Raw genomic sequence first — 26,203 nt, 5'->3', positions numbered from 1 at the left:
CCTAAACACAAGCCCCTTACTTGCTAGAAAAGTGGTCGAGAGGTGTAAGGCAGGTAGAGATTGTATTTTTAATAACCATGAGTACGGGTTCAAACCCCTCCATTTCCATGTTTTTTTTTTAACTTTCTGCAGCTACCTCGGAACGTTCAATTTTTATTCTTTACTAATTGCAAATGGCGTTTACATTCAAAATAAGAGGAATTTTGGTGGCATTTGTTCGGATATTATTCTTTTTCGAAATGAAGACAAGAATAAAAGCAATACGCAAAGACAAAAAGTATTATGAGTACTAAACATTACCAATAATAATTGCTACAAAAGACTAAATACGACCTCTTTTACCATCTCTCATGAGCTGTATGTATTATTAACAAAATTTTTTTAAAATGTCATTGCCGGAGATTCGAACTGGCGTCCTTTGCATTTGTAAGCCAGCACCTTAACCACTACACCAAGATCATGGCGTGGTGACCGTTTAGTTTTTGGCGTATTTGTGCTATTTGTGTTTTATGTTCCCACTTCGACAAATTTTACTCTTTTTTCTCCGTATAGCAGCTGTTTCTGGCTTTCTTTTTCGGTGTCGTCCTTTATTTACACTATACACTATTCGTATTCACAGCTTGTGCCCCTCTGGAATGTCTTATTCAGATTAGACTTTTCTTCTTGCCCCTCAGTAAACATTTGATTGATTTAATTCTCATACTCTCCACGGATGCAGCGCAGGAATGCCAGACTCGAAAAATAGGTGTACATTTACTTTCCTGACATAATACTTTAGGCTAAGGGAGACTGATTAAAGCAAGTGATGGAATAACTGGTGGAATGAGAAAGTGGGAGGAAACGGGAGTATCCTGAGAAAACCCACGGACACTATGTTGTCCACTACAAACTTACTTAGCTGAGGATCGAACCAGGGACCCCACGCACCAGACTTAAATGCTCTACCACTGAGGCACCGTATCCCCCAGCTGCCATGCACTCTTGCAAAATTTGTTCATGTGTTACCTAATAGATGTCAAGAATACCAATTTGTAACAATTATTAGTAATTTGACACTATAGCAATAATAAATTATTTTGTTGTATTGCAGTTCACTTCATAACCATTTTGAATGTTGAAATTCTTACTTTACGATCGTTATCCTAGTTACCTCAAACGTATGACGAAACTACTTTTCAGCCTATTTAGAGAATTTTTAAAAATGTTTGCCCGCCATGTTGTCTCCGCCATTTTGAATTTTTAATTTGTGACCTCAATCGTCATCAGCGACCTCTAATACCTATATATTCATAATATGCAAATTGACCAAATTGTTCATATTTTGACCGGCTTTGAGATTTCAGGTTACTGTGCGTCAGTGTATACTTAATTGAGCAGATAGTGTAAAATGGGCAATACCTCTAATTTCCAAAGATGGCTAATTTCCAAGGCCGTCTGGTAGACTTAGAAACCCAGTAACAATCGCGTTGGGTTTGGAGTGCTGGCAACACATTAAGTAAAGCCATTCTGATAGGCCTTGAGATCTTTTTAAAAGAATCATATTGGGATCGATGTGCTCAGCGCTGCGTTTACGCCCGGGCGTAGGGGCTCACGTTGACGAAAATTTAGCAAACAAGAACAAAATTCAAAGTATAATAATATAATAATATAAAATGACAATTTTCTTATAGTATCATAGTACCCTTTTCTACCATTTCATTTACTTTTTATGATCTTACAATAATGAAAAATAGCTACGATTGAAAAGGTTATTTAGTGTATTCGAAAGAACAATTTTGTATTGGAGTAAAAATATAAATTTCAACAATCAAAACAATCTTCTCTTTCTAACAATCAGAACAAAATATATTTTTTATATCTTTTCATAGGCGTAATATAATTTCCCAGGCCTATGAAAAGCAGGAGATACACGAGATGAACAGGAGATACAATAATGAAAGGACATATGCAAGTGCACACAACTTTAAGAATATCCTACAAATTTCAAATTCCGTTTTCTGTATATGCTCAAAAGAACACTTCTCGGACCTGGGAGAACTACATGTGAATATTCCACTGTTACGGACGGAAATGTAAAATTATTTTATTATTGAACTACTGTATATTGTGAAACTAATCATTTCCTGTAAGTTTATTTTTAAAATGTAAATTTGTAACAATACAAATATTTCTGTACAGCAGACTCAACGACAAAAATGCAGTAAAATTTACTTTTAAAAAAGTTGAAACAAAGGAAGGTATAAAATAACTATTTTATATTGTATTGGAATTTTGTTCGTTAATCGGGATCAGGGTGGCAAATACCTTCGGGCCTAGGGACTCCAAAACATTAAATCCGGCACTGAATGTCCTGACCCCAAATCACTCTGCTAAAAGTCGTTTGGTATACCACACTGTTTGTTGCTGTAACCTTAGGGAATTTTATTTTTATTACTAATGGTAAATGAAGTGCAGAGTGATGCTTTTACGAATTGGATGCTGAGAAAGCATTTTAAATTTCAAGTTAACGAACCTATTAATGACATCACATGGAGTTGAATCTGGGAGACGTGTAACTACAGCTTAACGTGGGATGTTAACCACATGAACTCCAAGTTTCCCACGCCAAAGGCGCGTATGCTATCCACACAGCCCAAGGGAGCTCTCCCGCATTTTCGTGTATTTCGTTAGGAATATAGGTCACACATTACGAATGCGTGAAACCTTTAAAATAACAAGATTGATTTGATGTGATTTTAGCGTCTCTTTCAGCAGCGAGAATATGAGACATGATCTTATAGCTTAACGTGGGATCCAAACCACAAGCTCTCGACGGGAATCGAATCCGGGTCTCTCGCACCAAAGGCGCGTAGGCTAACCGTTTCGACACGAGCGAAATTGCTTAATATAATGCAAGGTCAACTCAAGATTCGGATCACTTACCCAATAAATATGCTGTAATAATATATAAATATCCCATATAAAAAAAGAGAAAGGTATTTATAGCAGTTTCCTTAGAATAATTTTAAAAAATATATATAATTGTTTTTTCCTCCCTTAACCTCAAAATGTGTAAGATTTTATTTCTGCTTGAGCAGCAATTTTATGTAATGCTCTGATGGAAAACTATTGAACATTCTGAATAAATAAACAAAATACTAGTTACCACCGGCTGGTTACATAACGTATCAGGTTTGGTTCATGTGTTCCAATACTACGTTACACGTTTCTGCTTCTATTCTGTGCAATTTTGTGTCTTGATATACTTTTCTCTCCTTCTCTGCGTTCTCAGCTTGTGAGGAAGGGAAGAAAATGACAACTGCAAAGTTACCAATAGTCGACTTACTGCTTTTTAACATATATACAAAAACTCTAGAAGCAATTTTAATTTCCTCATGCGTACCTGCATTTAAAGTGAGTGATTTTGTGCCATGCTGTGAAAATAATCATCTCCACTTACCCATCATCGTTCTTAGGGAATAACGAGGCGGACAAGTCCCTATTACCTACTACAATCCTTGTCAAAACTAAACTACGACTTCAGGTCCAATGTACGAGGAACCAGCGCCACTTTATTTTAGACTGATGGGTACCTTCAAGAAGACCACCGGCTCATGGTAGAAAATGAAATCTATCAGTTCAATGTCCAACGTTTATGCCCTTTAGGCTAAGGGAGACGGATGATTAAGGCAAGTGAATGATGATGGAAGAATTGGTAGAATGAGGAAGTGAGAAGAAACGAGAGTACCCGACAAATCCCATGAACACGATTGTCAACCACAAGCTAACTTGGCCGGAGTTCGAACCAAAAGACCCACGCACCAGAGATAAGCGCTGTACCACTGAGCCATCGTGCCCCCTTGCTTATGGTAGAAACCAGACTTCTTGGGAGGTTTAACATGCTGCATTCCTAGCTTTTCCTTTCAGGGCAGCACTCCATCCCGTACGGCTAGGCACAAAGTTTCTCTCGGCCATCACAAGATCCCGGAAAACCCAACATCAAATCCAAGAATCATTGACAGTTCAAACTACATGAAATATAAGCTATAGAAGGTGCGTTACCTGTTAGTATGTTAATGGATTGAATCCGTTAAACACTTTCGAGATAATATTTCTAGCTATCTATTGCATGAAATAAAGTTCAAGAGTTCGCCTACATCTATAGAATATAGGCTTTATATAGCCACCACTAATGTTCCAGTTATCCGTTAATGTTAACGATTGATTCTATTAACGGACTTGGTCGAGATAATTGTTTTAGTTAGCTATGGTAAAAATGTATTGAAAAATTCACTCACACACATGGAATGTCGGCTAAAGATAGCCAGTTAAAATCGCCGTTATCCGTTAATACGTTAACGGATTGACTCCGTTATTGAACTCTACTGAGAATTTTTCTAGCTATCTATTGCAGAGACCAAATTCAAAATTCTGCTTACATTTGTGGGATATGGAATAAAGATAGCCACCATTAAAGTCCCACTTAGTCATTGCAAAGTTAGCTGATTGTCTCAATTAACGAATTTAGCCAACGTGATAGTTCTGGCTGTCTGCGGCGAAATATTTGAAACGCAATAAAAAAAAATCGCTTACTTGCATGGGATATGGGCTATACACTGCTACCATTAAAGATAAGTTATCCGTTAATACGTTAAATTGACTCCATTAACGAACTCGGCCGAGATAGTCGATCTAGCTATCTACTGCGAAAAAGATACAATTAAAAAACTTCATTTGTTCAAGAGTTATCGTCTGCAGTAAGAGACGAAGGGGGTGGACTGAGAAGCGTAATAATCTTAAAAGTCTCATAACGTGATCCTAATAAAACATCTCTCAAATATCTATATTGTACTTTTTGTATATAGCACATAATGGTATATTGTGGCCTGGGGGCAACGAAATTTTAGAGTAGGACTCCCTAGCTCTTGGTTGCGGACCAGGACTATCTTGCAGAATAGGCTTGGTAACAAAGGGTAAAACGTCACGCCAAATATCGATTGAGGTATATTATGATGGCCAACTACACTTTACCTGCTATCTATGGAATCAAAAACAGAACAAATCTTTCAATAAAAATATTCATGGGATAAATGAAACAAACTAACAGGTCGCCGTTAATCTAAGTAGTAATAATAAACAGATAAGCAACAACTCACTAACAGTTAATGATGGCATTTAGTATCTCCCCCAACTAGTTTCATGGTTCCAGAACAGAGTACCTTTTTTTTGTGTCTAAATTGTGATAAAGGTAGAAAGAAGTACAAGGGCCCTGGGGGCTTCTAACTCCCTTCGCTAGCTGTCCCTAGCTCAGTTATATTTTGTACAGCAAGTAACACACTGTAAATCTTATATGTGCAAGATTGGGGGAGTGCTAAATATCAGCCACAATTAAGATCTTGGTTGGAAGTTCAGTGTCCTTTCAGCAGCAAGACGATATGAGATGAGGCAAGGTTCTAGAACACAGGTCCCCCTTCTCATTTAGCTGTAATAAACAGAAGGCAAATTTTTACTTTGACTCAAACAGTGACTTCAACCGATTCATCTGATCAGATTCCCGGAGCAGTTTAGGAATCATTCCTAAACTTCTCCCGGAACCGGATCAAATGAATCGCTTACAGTTACTATCACAATCAAAGTATTGTACGATGTTAAGAATTATACTATAAGTTCAAGGGCCAAATGTTACTAAACACCATTCCTAAAGTCCTCCGAGAAATCAATTCAAGTGAAGCGGTGACTATCAATTTTCAGATCTAAATGTGGGGATACCGCCCCCCAAACCCCCCGCTCAAGTACCATAAAAACATCCAAAACAACAATAAATAATCACATCACTACTATAAAGCTAATATAAGGTGAAAAAATAAAAAAAAACTCGTCAATAATCATAAATCAGTGCATGACAAAGAAAAATTACATCTCAACAAGACAATAGGACAACCAGCAGCAAACTAAATACTTTGCTTAATACTCAAATGCAAAACAAATAAAGAATAAAAATAATATGAATTAAAAAAGAAAACGGTAACAGTATACATGAGAACCCCCTGATCTGAGTTTCTCCTGTGTTCTATTACCACTTCTACATAAAACACCATAAATTTTCTACGTAGTGCAATAGTAAGAAGTATCCATGTGCACAAGACATGCGATATGCGTTAAATTTCGCCCCCCCCCCCCACACATAGTCATAGATAAAGTACAAGGGCAGTACACATGCATATATAAAGTACAGGTACGTTCTTTTTTATTTTCGTTTTAGTCGATAAGTAAATAAAAGTCGCTTTGTTACCCCCTTTGTAAGTTCGTACATACTCAATGAATAATCCCTAAAAGTATGAGCGTCCTGCTCCTTCGGGAACTGATGCAGTTTCATGTATACTATATCCAAGAAAACACTCATCATTTCGCCATAGGAGAACACTCATGAATAATGAACTCATAATTGCTTTTACCCACTTTTACCATACGTCGGAAATATCTTCAGCCTTAGACCACAACCATGATAGGTTTTCTGTAACTCAAACCACACACTGCTGCAAAGCGATATGAGTTAATATCCGAATCAAATACAAACTTATTTAAAAACGACAAGTTGAAATTCTTTCTATTAAATTCATGAAGCGGTTTCTCAATAGCATTTGCTAACTCGATCGTCGCCATGAAACGAAAATTCAATTACGCGCTCTCCGCATGCCACCAACAACAGCACGCACACACAACATGTGACATCACACTAACAAACTACCATATGACTGTACGCAGACACCTACTAGGAAAAATATGAACTACGACGTCACACCAAAGGCACAAGCAATTCCAACAAGCGACTCACCCAGAAACAGTTCCAAGAAGTGACTGAACCTATAAGAACCGATTAATGTCACTGTGAGTCAAAGTAAAGACTTGCCCTGCAGGGCTCTAACCCGCCTTCACTCGCAAAGTTTCGCTCGGCAATACTATGTAAATTTTGGTACAGAAAGGAACCAACTTAGTTACTAATCTTAGAACCTTCCCAGATATAGAACTACAGCAGCTTAACATAGAACGAATCACGTGAGCTCCCACAGGGAATCAAACTCAGGTCTCCCACGCCATAGACAGAATACGGCGTACGCGGTACACCGTACGCTAACCATATAGATTCCATTTACATATTTCACTTAAGATGTAGAGTAAAAAGAAAAACTGTAGAGTAAAAATGTGCAAAGGAACGGGGAAACTTTTAGAAATTTTATTAATTCCGTGTTAAGGCAAATTCTCATTACTTGGAACCATGGGCGGCGATTAGGGGGCAAGGGGAGGCAGTTGACTCCTTAATGCATATAGTTTCATTTTGAAATGTAAAGTTTTTCTATGTACTACTTGTTCATAGAAAAAAAAATTGTGCCATATAATATTTGCTGTTGTGTGAGTACATATTGGATATTTGTCTTCCCGTGGAGTTAAGATAGCTACAGGAATTGCATTTTAATTGCAATCTAAAGCAATTAATATTGCAATTGCTTATTTCTTTAAATGTCGTAGCATATGCTTGTAGTATTTACTGTCTTTCATTTTCTAAGAGTAAAAGCATACATTTAATGTGTGGAATTAAAAATATAAGTTGTACATTAATCTCCACTTTCAATATAACTTCTACAAAACGAGCTTCATTATTTATTACTATGATTAATTTTATTCTTTCCATTTGTTTGTTTCGCAAATTTGTTATTAAATAACGTAATTACACAATTTTCCAGACAATTTTAAGATGTTCATGAGCAAGGAATCAAACCTCTTCTTACATTTCTGTTCTTTAAGAGTACAAAGGGCTAGTACCTACTTTCATTGCTCTGTCAATTTATTTATTAAAATATGAAATACGATATTTTAACTGAAAAAGAATATCCTATTAGTTATACAACCTTTCGCCAAATATCCAGATCATGTCTTGCCCCCCCCCCACTTTTAACGTCCAATCGCCGCCCCTGCTTGGAACTATAATAGGAGCCTTTCCAACATAGGTTAGCGCTCCGCTCTACTACTGAGTCACCGCAATCCCGTCCAGCGTTAGAACCTATGCTCTACTAGATATTAAGGGGGGGGGGAGATTTGCAACCAATATCTACGTAGTAAATCTGAACCAGAAAAAGTTTTATTTTCATAAGATAGATATCATGCAAATTTTGTTAGTAAATCTGGAAACAAATTTTCATTAAAAGAAAACTGTTACTTCACCTACATAAGCCTCATGAACAAGTTTCACAATGTCTAATTCAGGAGTAGAAAACCTATGTGTTTGATTGTATTTTCTTTTAAAAGGCCACATTGACAATGTCTATTTTCCAGAAGGCCGAGTACATAATAGTTTTGAATACACCCATTTTTGCAATTATTTTAGTGTTATTAATTACATCAATCGTTTACATGAAAATGTATAAGACTATAACATATTGAAATTATAAAATAAAAAAAACTATCATTCATTAACTATTTTATATCATTTACGTATATAATTTAACATTTTTAGTAACAGGACCAGCAGGCCCCATTTTACGATTCTGAAGGCCTCAGGTTTCTTACCCTTGGCTTACTTAAACGTAAATATGAGAAAAACTCTTTAGAAAAATAAATCATTTAATCTCATATTATGATTAACATTATTATTTCAACTTACCATAATTGATTCAGCCTCCCTAATTTGAGAACAGGACAAGTATCGGTGTACAGCACTGATTGCAGCTGTCTGATAGCATGCGTCTCAAGACAATCTTTGCTTCATGTATACAGACACAGCAATAGTTGCTACCAACTTTTCGTAACAAAACAACTGAAACGAGCGCTCAGTCAGCGCCTCTATACGAACAGAATTAGAGAAATGCTGTCACATTCCAGTGTTGAAATTGAATGTTGTTTGCCGGCTCAAGCTAGAGTTTGTTCTCGTTTTCTGCCTTCCTAAAACCATTTTCGGATTTTTGCTAAAAACAATGTATGGAGAAGGTTCTAGAGTTGAGTTTATGTTTAGCGTCTCTTTCAGCAGCGAAGTTATGAGACGTGGACCTATAGCTTAACGTGGAATCCGAACCACATGAGTTCCCGCTGGGAATCGAACCTGGATCTCCCACGTCACAGACGTGGCGTTAACTGCTCAGCCAATAGAGAGCTCGGGAAGATTCTAGAATGCTGGTCCTCACACATAGGTGAAGGCAGGTTACTAGCCAGGTTGATACTTTCTTTATTACATCTTAATGGATGTGGACTATTGTTCTAGAACCCTTCCCAATGGATGAAGCATACGCACTCTGACCCAACTAATTCCTGTGTAATCTCTCCTATTCACTGAAACAATGACAGAACTTATCATGGCCCAAATCATAACTTACTCTATATGGTTAGTGTATGTACTACCCATGACGTGGGAGGCCCGAGTTCGATTCCCGGTGGGAGCTCATGTAGGTCTATATCTCACGTAGTTTCGCTTTTAATGGAGACAATTAACTTCCAATTAACCAACGAAGATCTTAACTGTTAGTGAGTTACCTTATCTGCCGAAATTATTACTACCTAGATTAGTGATGGCTAAGCGGCGGCCTGTTAGTATGTTTCATCCAGCCAGCAAATATTTTTTTAATGTATGATTTGTCCTTTCTTTGATTCCATGAGTAGCAGAAAAAGTATAGTTGGCTATCATAATATACCTGAATCGATACTAGACCTTTAATTGTGATTTTTAACCTTTTGGTTACCAACTCCATTCTGTAAGATAAAGTCCTGGTCCGCAACCAAGGGATCGCTAGGGGGTCCTGTTCACCACATTTTCGCTGTCCCCAGACCAATATGCCGTTATATGCTATAAAATAGAAAAAGTACAATTTAGATGTTTTATTGGGATCACGTAGTGAGACTTTTAAGATTGTGATGTTAGTACGCCTCTCCGTCCACGCTCTCCGTCTGTCCGTTACTCCGCACAATGAGAATTTTTTAATTGTATCTTTTCACAAAGAATACCTAGATCGATTACCTCGACCGAGTTCATTAATGGAGTCAACATATCTTTAATGGTAGCAGTCTATAGCCTATATACTATGCATGTAAGCGATTTTTTAAATTGTGTTTTGCCACAAACAGCTAGAACTATAACCTCGGCTAAACTGGTTAATTGAGGCAAACCGCTAACTTTGCAATGAGTAACGGGGCTTTGACGGTGGCAATCTATATTACATAAGTGTAAGCAGATTTTTGAATTCTAGTTTCTGCAATAGATAGCTAGAAAATTTTTCTCTGTCAAGTTCACGGAGGAGGGGATTCAGGATTTAGATTTCTGGGCTTTTGGCATCTTGGCCATATTACGATTTGAGGGATGATATCCCTGGTCGAGCACACTATCCAGAGAAGAGTAAGGAAGCGGTCTGGGACCTATATGTTACCCAACACCCCGGTATTTGCCTGGTGTGAATGAGGAAAATCTCATTCAGAATTGCTGGTCTGAAAAAGCTTTTCACACTTTTTCAACAGAGTGCCCCCACCGGGAATCGAACCCCGGACCGCTCGCACCAAAGGCGAGAGCGTTAACGACTACGCTACACGCGGTCACCTCGTCCCAATCTAATGATGGAGCCAATCCGTTAACATACTAACGGATATCAGTGAATTTAACTGTGGCTATCTTTAGCCGACATCCCATGTGTGTAAGCGAATGTTTCAATAACATTTTTACCATAGTCAACTAGAACAATTATCTCGACCAAGTCCGTTAACAGAATAAATCGTTAACATATGAACGAATAATGGGAACTTTAGTGGTATTCCATAGATGAAGGCGAATTCTTGAATTCTATTTCATGCAATTGATAGCAAGAAATACCTATATTATCTCGAAATACTTAGATATTATGTTTGTTAATGGAGTTAATCCCTGAAAACATTAATGGGTAACGCTACTTAAATTGTAACTATTTCTAGCCCATATCCCATGTATGTAAGATCATATTTTAATTATATTTCTTGTAGTAGCTAGGAATAGGAATTAGCAGAGTCCCTTAATATAACCACTCTGTTAACACGAACAACGGTTACTTTAACAGTGGGTATCTATAGCCAAGGGCGCCCATGTTGTGGTTTCCAAGGGGGAGCAAGTATAAGCGACGTTTCAAAAATAGTTACAAATTTTGCTATAACTAATGTAAAAATTCTATTGGATTTTCGATATTCTGGAGCGCCCCACCATGGCCCCCCTGATGGCCGCCCTTGTCTATAGTACTAGTAGAAAATGGATCGATCTGGGCCAGACCTGGCTCATAATAGAACAACTCAGGAGCCCCTGGGAAATCGAGCACCTTGACCCGTCCACCCACGGTCTTTTACGACCTCCATTTTAGGGGTGTATTTGTTCCCTTTTATGAGCACTTTTTAGGGGGTGTACTCGTTCTCTTTTATGAGTACATTTTTAGAGGTGTATTCGTTCTCTTTTATGAGCATATTTTCCAACCCCTATTTTACCATAGCACAGACTACGAACACATAGCAGAGCAGATAATACATAAGACTACGTAACATAACAGGGATGGACTCGTTTCCTTTTATGAGCATTTTTTAGGGGTGGACTCGTTCTCTTTTATGACCACTTTTTCCACCCCTATTTGAACATAGAAGATAATACATAAGAATACGTAACATAGCAGGGATGTATTTGTTTCCTTTTATGAGCATTTTTAGGGGTGTATTCGTTCTCTTTTATGACCACTTTTTCAAACTCTATTTGAACATAGCAGATAATACATAAGGCTACGAAACATAGCAGGGGTGTATTCATTCCCTTTTATTAGCATTTTTTTCAACATAGCAGACAATGAATATCTATGTAACATAGCAAAGGGGATGTACCGAACACACAACTATTTAACATAGTAGGGCTGTATTCGTTCCACCCCTATTCAAACATAGCAGAACTAGTAAAAGGAGTATGGCTTATTTTCCAACTCTTATTTTAACATAGCAGAAATTACACTGAGACTACAAACACATAGCAGAGCAGAGAATACATAAGACTACGAAACATAGCAGGGGTGTATTCATTCCCTTTTATGGGCATTTTTTTCAACCCCTATTTTAACTATAAACATAGCAGACACTGAATACCTATGTAACATAGCCAAGGGGAAGTACATAAGATTACGAACACACAACTATTTAACATAGTAGGGGTATATTCGTTCCAACCCTATTTAAACATAGCAGAAATTACACAGAGACTACGAGACTCGTTAACTTAGCACATAGCAGGAGTGTATTCGTTCCACCCTTATTTTAACGTAGCACAGATTTCGTCCCCAACCCCTAATTTAACATAGCAGAAATGACACAAGCATGTTCCCAAACTACTGACCATCGAGAACAGAGGTCAAACTGAAAAACGGAGCCACATTTAGTAATTGGTCATCAAATACTACAAGTACCAAAATAATGACCATCGAGGTCAAAGGTAAAAATACCTAAAACCTAATAACTCGAAAACGGAGCACATACTGAGGTGGTGTTTCCACATTTAGTAATTTGTCATCAACTACTACAAGTTCCAAAAATAATGACCATCGAGGTCAAAGGTCAAAATACTTAAAACCTAATAACTCGAAAACGGAGCCACATATTGAGATGGTGTTTCCACATTTAGTAATTGGTCAGCAACTACTACAAGTTCCAAAAATAATGACCATCGAGGTCAAAGGGCAAATATTTAGACCCGAACAACTCGGAAACGGAGCAACGTATTAAGATGCTGTTTCCACATCTAGTAATTGGTCATCAACTACTACATGTTAGAAAAGTACTGACCATCGAGGTCAAAAGTCAAATATTTAAAACCTAATAACTCTTAAACGTAGCAACGTATTGGGGTTTGTTTACATATCTAGTAATAGGTCATCAACTAGTACATGTTAAAAAGTACTGACCATCGAGGTCAAAGGTCAAAATACTTAAACGCGAATAACTCTTAAACGGAGCAACGTATTGAGGTGCTGTTTCCAAATCTAGTAATAGCTCATCAACTAGTACTGATTATCGAGGTCAAAGGTCAAATATTTAAGCCTTAATAACTTGTAAACAGCGCGTCGGATAAATTTGTGTGACATATTCAGTTTTGTACCAAGCAGAAAAAAGTGAAGAATGAATAAATTTGAGTGGCTTATTTGCTATTGTACTAACGAGAAAGAAACCATAGATATATAATTCTCAGCTAGTTAAAATGGCATATAATCTTGTACGATTTAAACAAAAAAAGAGACAAATTTGAGTGACCTATTCAAAATTGTACCAACGAGGAATGCCAGTTTAACTAGCTTAGAATTTTATATCATCTTGTACTACTCAAATAAACGAAGGAATAAATTTGTAGTAACCTAACAAAAGCGAAAAAGGCCCATTTTAATTAACCCAGAATTTTTTTATCATTTTGTACTACTAAAATAAACGAATCAATAAATTTATACTTACTAGAAAAAGCGAAGAAGGATCAGTTTAACTAACTCAGACTTTTATACCATTTTGTACCACTCATATAAACGAAGGAATAAATTTGAATGAAGTATTCAGTTTTGTACCAACTAGAAATGGCATATTTAACTGTCTCAGAATTCTATACCCTTTTGTACTATTTAAACAAAGGAATAAATTTGTACTAACCAGAAAAAGCGAAGAAGTTTCATTTTAACTAACTCAAAATTTTATATCATTTTGTAATACTCAAATAAACGATGGAGTATTCACTTTTGTAGCAAGCAAAAAAAGGAAACAACTAACATTTTGTACTAATCAAATAAGCGAAGGAATAAATTTGGGTGGCCTATTTAGTTTTGTACCAACCAGATAAAAACAGAAGAAGGTCCGTTCTTTAACTAACTCAAACAAACGAAATAATAAATTTGAATTGCTTAAGCAAAGAAGGTCAATGGTAACTAGCTCAGCAATTTGTACCTTTTTGTGCTATTAAAATAAACGAAGGGTTATATTTGAGTGACCTATTCAATTTTGTACCAAGTAGAAAAAATTGAAGAATGAATAAATTTTGTTTGCTTCTTTACTAAATAAACAAACGAATAAATTTCTACTAACCAAAAAGGACTATTTTGACTGGCTCAAAAGTTCCAATACCATTTTGTACTATTTAAACAAACGAAGAGATAACTTTCGAGTGAGCTTTTTAATTTTGTAGCGAAGAAAAAAGCGAAGAAGGGCTATATTTTATATCATTTTGTACGAACCAGAAAAAAGTGAAGAATGAATAAAATTTGAGTGAACTATTTCCTTATTTTCCAACTGGAAAAAGTGAAGGGTCATTATAGCTTTTGTATTTTTCAAAAAACGAAGGAATAAATTTTTACTTACCAGCAAAGGCGAAGAAGGTCTATTTTAACTAACTCAGCATTTTATACCTTTTTGTGCTAATCAAATAGTCAAGGGAATAAATTTGAATAGTCTATTTTATTTTTGTACCCATCAGAAGAAAAGGAAAGAAGAACCATTTTAACTAGCTCAGCATTTTATACCTTTTTATGCCATTTAAAGACGGGTGTCCTATTTCCTTTTGTACCAACGTCAAAACAAAAAGCGAAGAAGGGTCATTTTTAACTGACTTAGAATTTTATACCTTTTTGTAATATTTAATCAAACGAAGGGTTAAATTTCTGTGACCTATTTCGTTTTGTACCAAACAGAAAAAAGCTGCACAAGTAAACAAAGGAATCAATTTGCACTAACCAGAAAAAGCGAAGAAATGCCATTTTAACTATTTTAGCTCAGAATTTCTAGACCATGTTGTACTATTTAAACAAGCGAAGGATAAATTTGAGTGGTTATTCATTTATGTAGCAAGAAGAAAAAAGCGAAGGACCATTTTAACTAACTCAGAATTTTATATAAATTTTATAATACTCAAATAAACGAAGAAATAAATTTGGATGGAGTATTTAGTTTTGTGCCAAGCAGAAAAAGGAAAGAATTAACCAAGTAAACAAAGGAATAAATTTGTACTGACCAGAAAAGGCGAAGAAGGTTCATTTTAACAAGCTCAGCATTTTATACACTTTTGTGTCATTTAAAGTCCTAAGGTGCTCACGGAACAATTTTTAAAGTCCAAAGTTTCCCGATCACTAACTACATATTTGAATGTAAGATTTAACCAACCAGTACTGCCATTGGTTACAGACGAAAAGAGTGCGTCATAATTCAATGTTAACTTAATTGTGTAGAACAGACTCCATAGCAATTAACGTTCTAAAGAAAACTGACGAATGATAACGAATCATTGCAATTAATAAAGAAAGAAGAAACAGCATGCTTGTCCATTTTGAATCACAGTACTGATAGAGGAAAAAGCAGAAGAGATCATATCAAAGTAAAAATCAGCTCACCAAGGAAAAGAACAGTTTTCGAAGTTCCATGTTGCACACCATCTATAGAAAAGTGCTGAATTATTCATTCTGTTGCTGCAGATGTTTAAGCTTCTCAAAATTAATGCACTTTAAATAAAATAAAAAAGGGACGGTACGAAAAAGTTACCTTAACATTTGTATTGTTAGTATAGTGAGGGTACTAAGGTACAATGTATTGAGCGCAAATCTGTTTCTTATATAACAGCGTTTCCCAACCGGTGTGCCGCGGCACACTGGTGTGCCGCGAATGGGCCGCTGGTGTGCCGCGAGGAAATCGAAACAAATTATTAATTCTATAGGAACCAAGTTGTAAGACATAGGGGAAAATATATATTTGTATTTTACATTACTATGAACCTCTACTATAAATCTACAATTTTAAGTTTCATACTGTGTTACTTTTCTGTACATTTTTAATGTTGAAAAACGTATTTATCATTGTCATGGCCATTATTGCTTCTTTACTGTTGCAGACTATTTCGTAGCTTGAAATTTTAAGATATCATTCAATAAATTCAACAAAGCAAACATGCATACAAATTACCTACATTTGTGTTTTTAAAGTATAGGAGATTTGTTTATTTGTTCGTAATTTAGTGACCTTCCCTTTTAGTTAAAGGTTAGATACAGTTTTCGAAAGAGAAAGTGGATTTTTAAAAACCCGAGTTCTATATTTCATTGCAATTGTTTTCTATTTTAAAATTAGAATGAAAAATAAGCATAATGATTTACCACGGTGAAAAATCAGTGATCGAGCTTTCTTCTCTGTAAGAAGGAGATCAGTAATCACATTAAAATACCAGAGTATTTTATATTTACAAATAATAATAGTAATATATATATATATATATATATATATATATATATATATATATATATATATATGGGTGTGCCCCTAGAATTCAAGTTGCACCTGTAGTGTGCCGCAAGGTGAAAAAGGTTGGGAAACGCTGTTATATAACATAGGGCACCGTGGATGGCAAACGGTTATTGACATTATTTTAGTGTAATTTCAAAGCTCCATATATAGTGCATTTTTTACGTGACGGGAAACACAATGCTACTTTAAAGTTACCCTTTCTCTGGGTGACACAAGAATATACAAAATAGTACAAAATCTAGTAGCACAAAAAATAGAACACTCAAATGTATTTCTTCGTTTATTTGAGTAGTAAAAAATGGTGTAAAATGGTGAGCTAGTTAAAATAGACCTTCTTTGATTTTCTTCTGATTGGTACAATAATAAAATACATTACCCAAATTGATTTCTTCGTTTATTTGATTAGTACGAAATGTTATTTTCTTCCTTTTTCTGCTTGCTACAAAACTGAATAGGTCACACAAATTTATTCCTTCGTTTATTTGAGTATTACAATATGATATAAAATTTTGAGTAAGTTAAAATGAAACTTCTTCACTTTTTTTGGTCAGTACAAATTTATTCCTTTGTTTTTTAAATAGTACAACATGGTCTAGAAATTCTGAGCTATTTAAATATGGCATTTCTTCGCTTTTTCTGGTTGGTACAAATTGATACCGTTGTTTATTTGTGTAGCACAAAAAATATTAGTTAGTTAAATGGCATTTCTTTGCTTCTGCTTGGTACAAATTTTACAAAAAGATATAAAATTCTAAGCAAGTTTAAAATGGTCATTCTTCGCTTTTTTTCTCGTTGCTACAAAAGGAAATAGGACATCCATATGTATATATTCATTTCTTTAAATGGCACAAAAAGGTATAAAATGCTGAGCTTGTTAAAATGAACCGTCTTTGTTTTTCCGTAGTAAGGTGATCAGATGTGCGCTCAATACATTGTACCTTAGTACCCTCACTATACAAACAATACAAATGTTAGGTAACATTTTCGTACCGTCCCTTTTTTATTTTATTTAAAGTGCATTAATTTTGAGAAGCTTAAACATCTGCAGCAACAGAATGAATAATTCAGCACTTTTCTATAGATGGTCTGCAACATGGAACTTCGAAAACTGTTCTTTTCCTTGGTGAGCTGATTTTTACTTTGATATGATCTCTTCTGCCTTTTCCTCTATCAGTACTGTGATTCAAAATGGACAAGCATGCTGTTTCTTCTTTCTTTATTAATTGCAATGATTCGTTGTCATTCATCAGTTTTCTTTAGAACGCTAATTGCTATGGAGTCTGTTCTACACAATTAAGTTAACATTGAATTATGACGGACTCTTTTCGTCTGTAACCAATGGCAGTACTGGTTGGTTAAATCTTACATTCAAATATGTAGTTAGTGATCGGGAAACTTTGGACTTTAAAAATTGTTCCGTGAGCACCTTAGGACTTTAAATGACACAAAAGTGTATAAAATGCTGAGCTTGTTAAAATGAACCTTCTTCGCCTTTTCTGGTCAGTACAAATTTATTCCTTTGTTTACTTGGTTAATTCTTTCCTTTTTCTGCTTGGCACAAAACTAAATACTCCATCCAAATTTATTTCTTTGTTTATTTGAGTATTATAAAATTTATATAAAATTCTGAGTTAGTTAAAATAGTCCTTCGCTTTTTTCTTCTTGCTACATAAATGAATAACCACTCAAATTTATCCTTCGCTTGTTTAAATAGTACAACATGGTCTAGACATTCTGAGCTAAAATAGTTAAAATGGCATTTCTTCGCTTTTTCTGGTTAGTGCAAATTGATTCCTTTGTTTACTTGTGCAGCTTTTTTCTGTTTGGTACAAAACGAAATAGGTCACAGAAATTTAACCCTTCGTTTGATTAAATATTACAAAAAGGTATAATATTCTAAGTCAGTTAAAAATGACCCTTCTTCGCTTTTTGTTTTGACGTTGGTACAAAAGGAAATAGGACACCCGTCTTTAAATGGCATAAAAAGGTATAAAATGCTGAGCTAGTTAAAATGGTTCTTCTTTCCTTTTCTTCTGATGGGTACAAAAATAAAATAGACTATTCAAATTTTGTCCCTTGACTATTTGATTAGCACAAAAAGGTATAAAATGCTGAGTTAGTTAAAATAGACCTTCTTCGCCTTTGCTGGTAAGTAAAAATTTATTCCTTCGTTTTTTGAAAAATACAAAAGCTATAATGACCCTTCACTTTTTCCAGTTGGAAAATAAGGAAATAGTCCACACAAATTTTATTCATTCTTCACTTTTTTCTGGTTCGTACAAAATGATATAAAATATGGCCCTTCTTCGTTTGTTTTCTTACTACAAAATTAAAAAGCTCACTCGAAAGTTATCTCTTCGTTTGTTTAAATAGTACAAAATGGTATTGGAACTTCTGAGCTAGTTAAAATAGTCCTTTTTGGTTAGTAGAAATTTATTCGTTTGTTTATTTAGTAAAGAAGCAAACAAAATTTATTCATTCTTCAATTTTTTCTACTTGGTACAAAATTGAATAGGTCACTCATATATAACCCTTCGTTTATTTTAATAGCACAAAAAGGTACAAATTGCTGAGCTAGTTACCATTGACTTTCTTTGCTTAAGCAATTCAAATTTATTCTTTCGTTTGTTTGAGTTCGTTAAAGAATTGACCTTCTTCTGTTTTTATCTGGTTGGTACAAAACTAAATAGGCCACCCAAATTTATTCCTTCGCTTATTTGATTAGTACAAAATGTTAGTTGTTTCCTTTTTTTGCTTGCTACAAAAGTGAATACTCCATCGTTTATTTGAGTATTACAAAATGATATAAAATTTTGAGTTAGTTAAAATGAAACTTCTTCGCTTTTTCTGGTTAGTACAAATTTATTCCTTTGTTTAAATAGTACAAAAGGGTATAGAATTCTGAGACAATTAAATATGGCTTTTCTCGTTGGTACAAAATTGAATAGGTCACTCAAATTTATTTCTTCGTATATTTAAATACTAAAAGATGATATAAATATACTCAGCTAGTTAAATTGAACTTTCATTTTTTCTCGTTAGTATAAAATGTTGACGACACAACTTATTTCTTTCCTTCACTTGAATAGCACGAAAAAGTACAGAAATTATGAACTTGTTAAAATGGTCGTTCTTAGGTTTTATTCTGGTTTGATACAAAATCAGAACATTCAAAATTGTTCTTTTGATTATTTGAGTAGTACAAAAGGTAATAAATTCTGAGCAAGATAAAATTGTCGTTTTTCGTTTGTTTAAACAGTATATAATGATATAAAATTCTAAGCTAGTTAAAATGGCATTCCTCGTTGGTACAATTTTGAATAGGTCACTCAAATTTATCTCTTTTTTGTTTAAATCGTACAAGGTTATATGCCATTTTAACTAGCTGAGAATTATATATCTATGGTTTCTTTCTCGTTAGTACAATAGCAAATAAGCCACTCAAATTTATTCATTCTTCACTTTTTTCTGCTTGGTACAAAACTGAATATGTCACACAAATTTATCCGACGCGCTGTTTACAAGTTATTAAGGCTTAAATATTTGACCTTTGACCTCGATAATCAGTACAAGTTGATGACCTATTACTAGATTTGGAAACAGCACCTCAATACGTTGCTCCGTTTAAGAGTGTTTCAGGTTTAAGTATTTTGACCTTTGACCTCGATGGTCAGTACTTTTTAACATGTACTAGTTGATGACCAATTACTAGATGTGGAAACAACACCTCAATATGTGGCTCCGTTTTCGAGTTATTCGATTTTAAGTATTTTGCCCCTTGACCTCGATGATCATTATTTTTGGAAATTGTAGTAGTTGCTGACCAATTACTAAATGTGGAAACATCATCTCAATATGTGGCTCCGTTTTCGAGTTATTAGGTTTTAAGTATTTTGCCCTTTGACCTCGATGGTCATTATTTTTGGAACTTCTAGTAGTTGATGACCAATTACTAAATGTGGAAACATCATCTCAATATGTGGCTCCGTTTTGGAGTTATTCGATTTTAAATATTTTGCCCCTTGACCTCTATGATCATAATTTTTGGAAATTGTAGTAGTTGCTGACCAATTACTAAATGTGGAAACATCATCTCAATATGTGGCTCCGTTTTCGAGTTATTAGGTTTTAAGTATTTTGACCTTTGACCTCGATGGTCATTATTTTGGAACTTGTAGTATTTGATGACCAATTACTAAATGTGGCTCCGTTTTTGAGTTTGACCTCTGTTCTTGATGGTCAGTAGTTTGGGAACATGCTTGTGTCATTTCTGCTATGTTAAATTAAGGGTGGGGCGAAATCTGTGCTACGTTAAAATTGGGGTGGAACGAATACACTCCTGCTATGTGCTACGTTAACGAGTCTCGTAGTCTCTGTGTGATTTTTGCTATGTTTAAATAGGGGTGGAACGAATACACCCCTACTATGTTAAATAGTTGTGTGTTCGTAATCTTATGTACACCCCGTTTGCTATGTTACATAGGTATTCATTGTCTGCTATGTTTATATTTAAAATAGGGGTTGAAAGAATGCTCATAAAAGGGAATGAATGCACCCCTGCTATGTTTCGTAGTCTTATGTATTTCTGCTATGTTAAAATAGGGGTTGGAAAATAAGCCATACTCTTTTACTAGTTCTGCTACGTTTAAATAGGGGTGGAACGAATACAGCCCTACTACGTTAAATAGTTATGTGTTCGGTACATTCCCTTTGCTATGTTACATAGGTATTCATTGTCTGCTATGTTGAAAAAAATGCTAATAAAAGGGAATATATACATCCCTGCTATGTTTCGTAGCCTTATGCATTATCTGCTATGTTCAAATAGAGTTTGAAAAAGTGTTCATAAAAGAGAACGAATACACCCCTAAAAATGCTCATAAAAGGAAACGAATACATCCCTGCTATGTTACGTAATCTTATGTATTATCTTCTATGTTCAAGTAGGGGTGGAAAAAGTGATCATAAAAGAGAACGAGTCCACCTCTAAAAATGTTCATAAAAGGAAACGAGTCCATCCCTGTTATGTTACGTAGTCTTATGTATTATCTGCTCTGCTATGTGTTCGTAGTCTGTGCTATGGTAAAATAGGGGTTGAAAAAGTTATCATAAAAGGGAACGAGTCCACCCCTTAAAATGTACTCATAAAAGAGAACGAGTACACCCCCTAAAAAGTGCTCATAAAAGGGAACAAATACACCCCTAAAATGGAGGTCGTAAAAGACCGTGGGTGGACGGTTCAAGGTGCTCGATTTCCCAGGGGCTCCTGAGTTGTTCTATTATGAGCCATGTCTGGCCGAGATCGATCCATTTTATACTACTTATAGTTAATATCTCATAGATGTAAGCGAATATTTCAATTCTGTTTCTTGCAATAGATACCACTGGCGTAAATTCCGGGGGTTGAGGGGAACAATCACCCCAATACTCCGGCTTGAAATGTGTTTTTGGCGAGAAATGTGATGATTTGTGTTCGACTGCCACAAAGGAAAGTGAGATGAAATTGATGTCCTTTAGCTTGTTTCATTTTTTTAAAATTGTGTTCTTTAATATTTCAAACTGAACTTCGTTTCCTGCTGCATTTAGGTCACATCAATCTGTTTTAATTTCGCTCCCTCTACTTACTAGCGAAGTACATAAAGTGGTACGCGGGGATCTGCATGTGTTATATATCGTTCGAAAGGTTACACCTAGTATGTCTTTCATGTGAAATATCTCGCTTGAATGGGGTCTGTAGGGGGAGTGGCAACCATTTGAAGATCAGAACAAGGTATGCTCTGAAACACCAGAAAACGTGGACAAAATAAGAAGCTATGATGGAATTGTTTTGAAACGCGGTATTTATAGGTTTGAAAGGTAGCTGAATACGAATCTAACATCAAATGTTTACAAATCAAACTGTCGTATCCAACATGACCGACACAAATTACAAAGAAACATGCTATGAATCTGAAATTAAGTATATAGAGGTACCTGACGTCGGACGTCGCTATGTATGAATCGGATACCAAAAGTGTGAAATTCAAAATGGCGGACAAAATGCAAAATACTGCTATGGATCTGAAAGCCAGTAGGTAGAGCTTTTCGTGTTCGCTGAATACGCATTCAATGTTAAAAGTACAAAATGCAATATGACGGATAAATTGTGTCGAACGAAAAATGCAAAAATAAATAGATAAATAAATAAAATAAAATAAAAATAAAAATATTTACATAACGGGGATATGTTATTCTTACGCATGTAGTATTTTTCTACTACACATACCTATAGCACATAAGGGGGCAAGAAGAGGCAGGTGATATTTTACGATAAACAGGAAACGTGTTTTACTATACTATCATGCCAAAATGTAGGCACAGAATGCAGGGCAGGTTTTATAGCGTACATAAAAGTTTTATGATACGAACAGATTGCAATCATAGACAATAAGTATTTTAATATCAACTTTCTATCTTGCCCCCGAACGGATACGCGGGGATCGGCATGTGTTACATGTCACTGAAAAGCTGCATCGACTATACTTTACATCTGTAATATCTCGCTTAGGATATGTTGCTATTATTTGCAGATACCATCTGAAGATACGAACAATGACAGTGAAAAATGCGCGTTTAAAACATCTTTATGCTTCCATAACTGTCCTTCCGGTTTCACATTATGTCGTGTAAATTTGTGAGCAATATGTATGACAAATGTCCACTCTCCGTAGTAGGGATGGTACTGACACCGAGAGATTCGATCTTGTCTCGGTCTCGTCTCTAATGTGATTTTCCAAATCGAGACGAGATCAAGACGGAGAAAAGGCTCGTCTCGATACACATACGTCCATTATGTACTTTTGCACCTTTTGTCCATCATATTGGATGCGTCATATTGAATTTTGCACTTTTAACATTGAATTCGTACATCGCGACCACGAAAACCTCTACCTACCTGCTTTCAGTTCCTGCAGTGTTTTGCATTTTGTCCGCTATATTGGATCTGCCATTTTGAGTTTAACATTTTGGTATCCGATTCATACATAGAAACGTCGAGTGTCTCCATATATCCAATTTCAGATCCATAGGTTGTATTTTGTAATTTGTGTCGGCCATGTTGGATCCATCATTTTGATTTGTAAACATTTGATGTCAGATTAGTATTCAGCTACCTTTTAAACTTATGTATACCACGTCTCAAAACAATTCCATCATAGCTTCTTATTTTCTCCACGTTTTCTGGTGTTTCGGAGCATGTTTTGTTCTTATTTTAAATTGGTCGCCAGGCCCCCTACAGGTCCCATTCAAGCGACATATTTCAAACGTGGGATATACTCGGTGTGACCTTTCCACATATAACACATGCAGATCCCCGCGTACCACTTCATGTACTTCACTAGTTAGACACAAATTGCAGTAAGTGGCAGAGGAGGTTATGTTCCTCTCCTCATGCTGGGCAATTGTCTCAGCTGTAGATACGGGCACAAATTCCGAAGAATTGGGGGAACATGTCGCCCTAATATTGGAACTGAGGGGACCCACCCAATAATCCGATTTGAAAAGTGCTTTTTGGGGATAAGTGTGATGATTTGTGTCCGACTGCCACAGAGAAAAGTGAGGTGAAATTGATTTCTCTTCGCTTTTCCGTTTTAAAGAAAGAATCGTATTCTACATTATTTCAAACAGAACTTGCTCTGGCGGGTTTAGTAGTCACTTCAATTTGTATTAATTCCGCTCCCGCTACTTAGGCACAAATTGCAATGAATTGCCCAGGTAGATATATCCTTCTTCTCATGCTGGAAAATTGACATACACATATTGTAAACTCACGTTCATTCCCTAATATTTTTTGAGAACTTGTGCTTTTCATTGTCCAATTCTGGAGGGAGCTTTCGCTTCCCCGTTTCCTTGTGAAATTAATAAAAAGACTTATATCATGTCAGAGTCAAAGCACTGAAAATCTCATTCCCAACCTATATCTGGAGCTGAGAGGTAAATTATGCCAAGTCACCTTTTGGCCGAAATTGAGTTATCATGTTTTTTCTTACTTACTTTAGTACGAGGAACGCAGGGAAGGTTTAGTGATGTGGACAACTGGAACGCAGGAAGTAAACAAGTTTTCCGTCAATAAACAATCTACGCAATTCAACAAAATATTGTCTTGAAAACACTTTTCCGCTTCTCCTGTGAAATTAATATTTTATGACTTATACTACTTTTCTTCTCAGTCCCAGATATATTTCTGAAAATAAAGTGCAACTAAAATGAAGGTGCGCGACTGTGCGTGACTTAACCTGATATGTAATCTTATCTTCTCCTCTCCTCTAGGACCTAGTATACGAACAGTATATACCCCATGTCAGTATACCCATCTTTTCAATAAATGCGCATTTCATCTATTAGTAGTATCAGCCTAGGCATCTACTTATGCTTCGTAAGCAAGGAAAAGGATTCAAAGAAAATAAGTCATTATTTATATTACGGTATTATATAACAAATGTCCTAAAATTTTAATTTGGGGAATTACACATGCCTAACAGTAAGTAGAAACATACCAATTATAAATTCAGATTGTGTTCACGTCACTGATTTTTATTGTCTGTCACATAAGTTTATGCATGTTTTCCGCAGGATAGTAACTTGCCCCTTGCTGCTATGAAAATAAAATACTACACATTACCCCATATCATTTCGCCTGTAGCTTCCTATTTGCTGATCAGTTAAAATAGTATTCCTGGACATCGTGGTGAAAAATATATTTGCTTTTTCGTGGATTGTATGAAAACCATAAAGGGTGAACGCAATAAAAACGAAACAAGGAAAAAAATACAATGCGATGTAAAGTGTTTGGACTCTTTCGACACATCACTCAATGTAGAGCTTTTCTTGCAAGCAGGTCTTGATAATGTAATAGGTAACACCGTGGGCTCAAGTTCACGGGGTTCTCAGATCGATCCGCCCTGAAGACGTACTATTATTATCTTTACAACAATAGAAGTATTTTTTTATTTTGCAGTCAGCCGAGAAAAGGAAATTGTGTAGAAACACAACATTTCACTTTTGTATTCACATTATCGCGAAGAAATATGATCACTTCTTGTAGTTCAAACCGTAGACAATAAGTTTGTGAATAATGCATTTCGATATTTTTATAAACAATGTCCAGTGTGTTGTCGTCGGCAGAGCTCTACAATGTAGACCTTCAAGTCGCAAGTTTCTGAGGAAAAGAGTGTCCAATTATTATTATTATTATTATTATTATTATTATTATTATTATTATTATTATTATTATTATTATTAAAATGACAAAAGAAGGAAAGAAATATACATATAGTCGAAGCTACTGATATGAACAGAAGAGATTATCTTTATGTCAGATTCTTTTTAGGTTTACACACGAACATAATAATATTGGGTCAATCCATGCAGTGATCGAGAAAAAAAATGCCGCTCGACCTTTTCAAAAAAATCTAATTTTTCATTGATGTTTGTTCTATATCAGGGTACTTCAAAACCACAATTAATTTTTTTACAACATCCCATGGCCACGCAACCGCTGCCGCCATTTTGCGTTTTTTTCGATTTTACGTGTTTACGTTGGTTTGAATATCTCAGCATGTATTTGTCCTAACAAAATGAAAATTGCTGGACGTCTCCAACTCGTGCAGAGCTAAAACTTTGATTTTTAACATTTTTGCCTAAAACCATTTGAAGGGGCTGAAATCAGGGCCTACAAGACAACATTTTTGGACATTGAAAACATGTTTGGGAAGAGGAAACATGATGTAGATGTTAGAATTTGTATGTGCATGTAGTCCGGGGTCATAAGTTAATATACAGAAATTTACAGACCTGTAGCTGCTCCCAAAGGCCTAAAAAATCATAAATTTGGGGAATTATGCCAATTTAGCATATTTCACTGTCCAATATCTCCAATGGGCCTGGATAAAAAAAA

General features: G+C 35.5%; 1 protein-coding gene across 1 annotated transcript in view; it reads right to left on the bottom strand.

Annotated features, from left to right (window-relative positions):
- LOC145688439 (tubulin alpha-1 chain-like) overlaps positions 1 to 8,967 on the bottom strand; it is a 181,316-nt gene extending 172,349 nt beyond the window's left edge. Inside the window, exon 1 of the mRNA XM_081762673.1 lies at positions 8,639 to 8,967. Within this exon, the coding sequence (XP_081618799.1) occupies positions 8,639 to 8,641 (3 nt within the window). The 5' untranslated portion in view covers positions 8,642 to 8,967. The remainder of the gene's footprint in view (positions 1 to 8,638) is intronic.
- Between the last annotated feature and the right edge of the window lie 17,236 nt (positions 8,968 to 26,203).

The sequence above is a fragment of the Thermobia domestica genome, chromosome 6 (assembly GCF_964235325.1).
Source record: "Thermobia domestica chromosome 6, izTheDome1.hap1.1, whole genome shotgun sequence".
Taxonomy (NCBI): Eukaryota; Metazoa; Arthropoda; class Insecta; order Zygentoma; family Lepismatidae; genus Thermobia; species Thermobia domestica.
The sequence above is the reverse complement of the archived record's forward strand: the minus strand, read 5'-3'. Positions and strand labels throughout refer to the sequence as shown.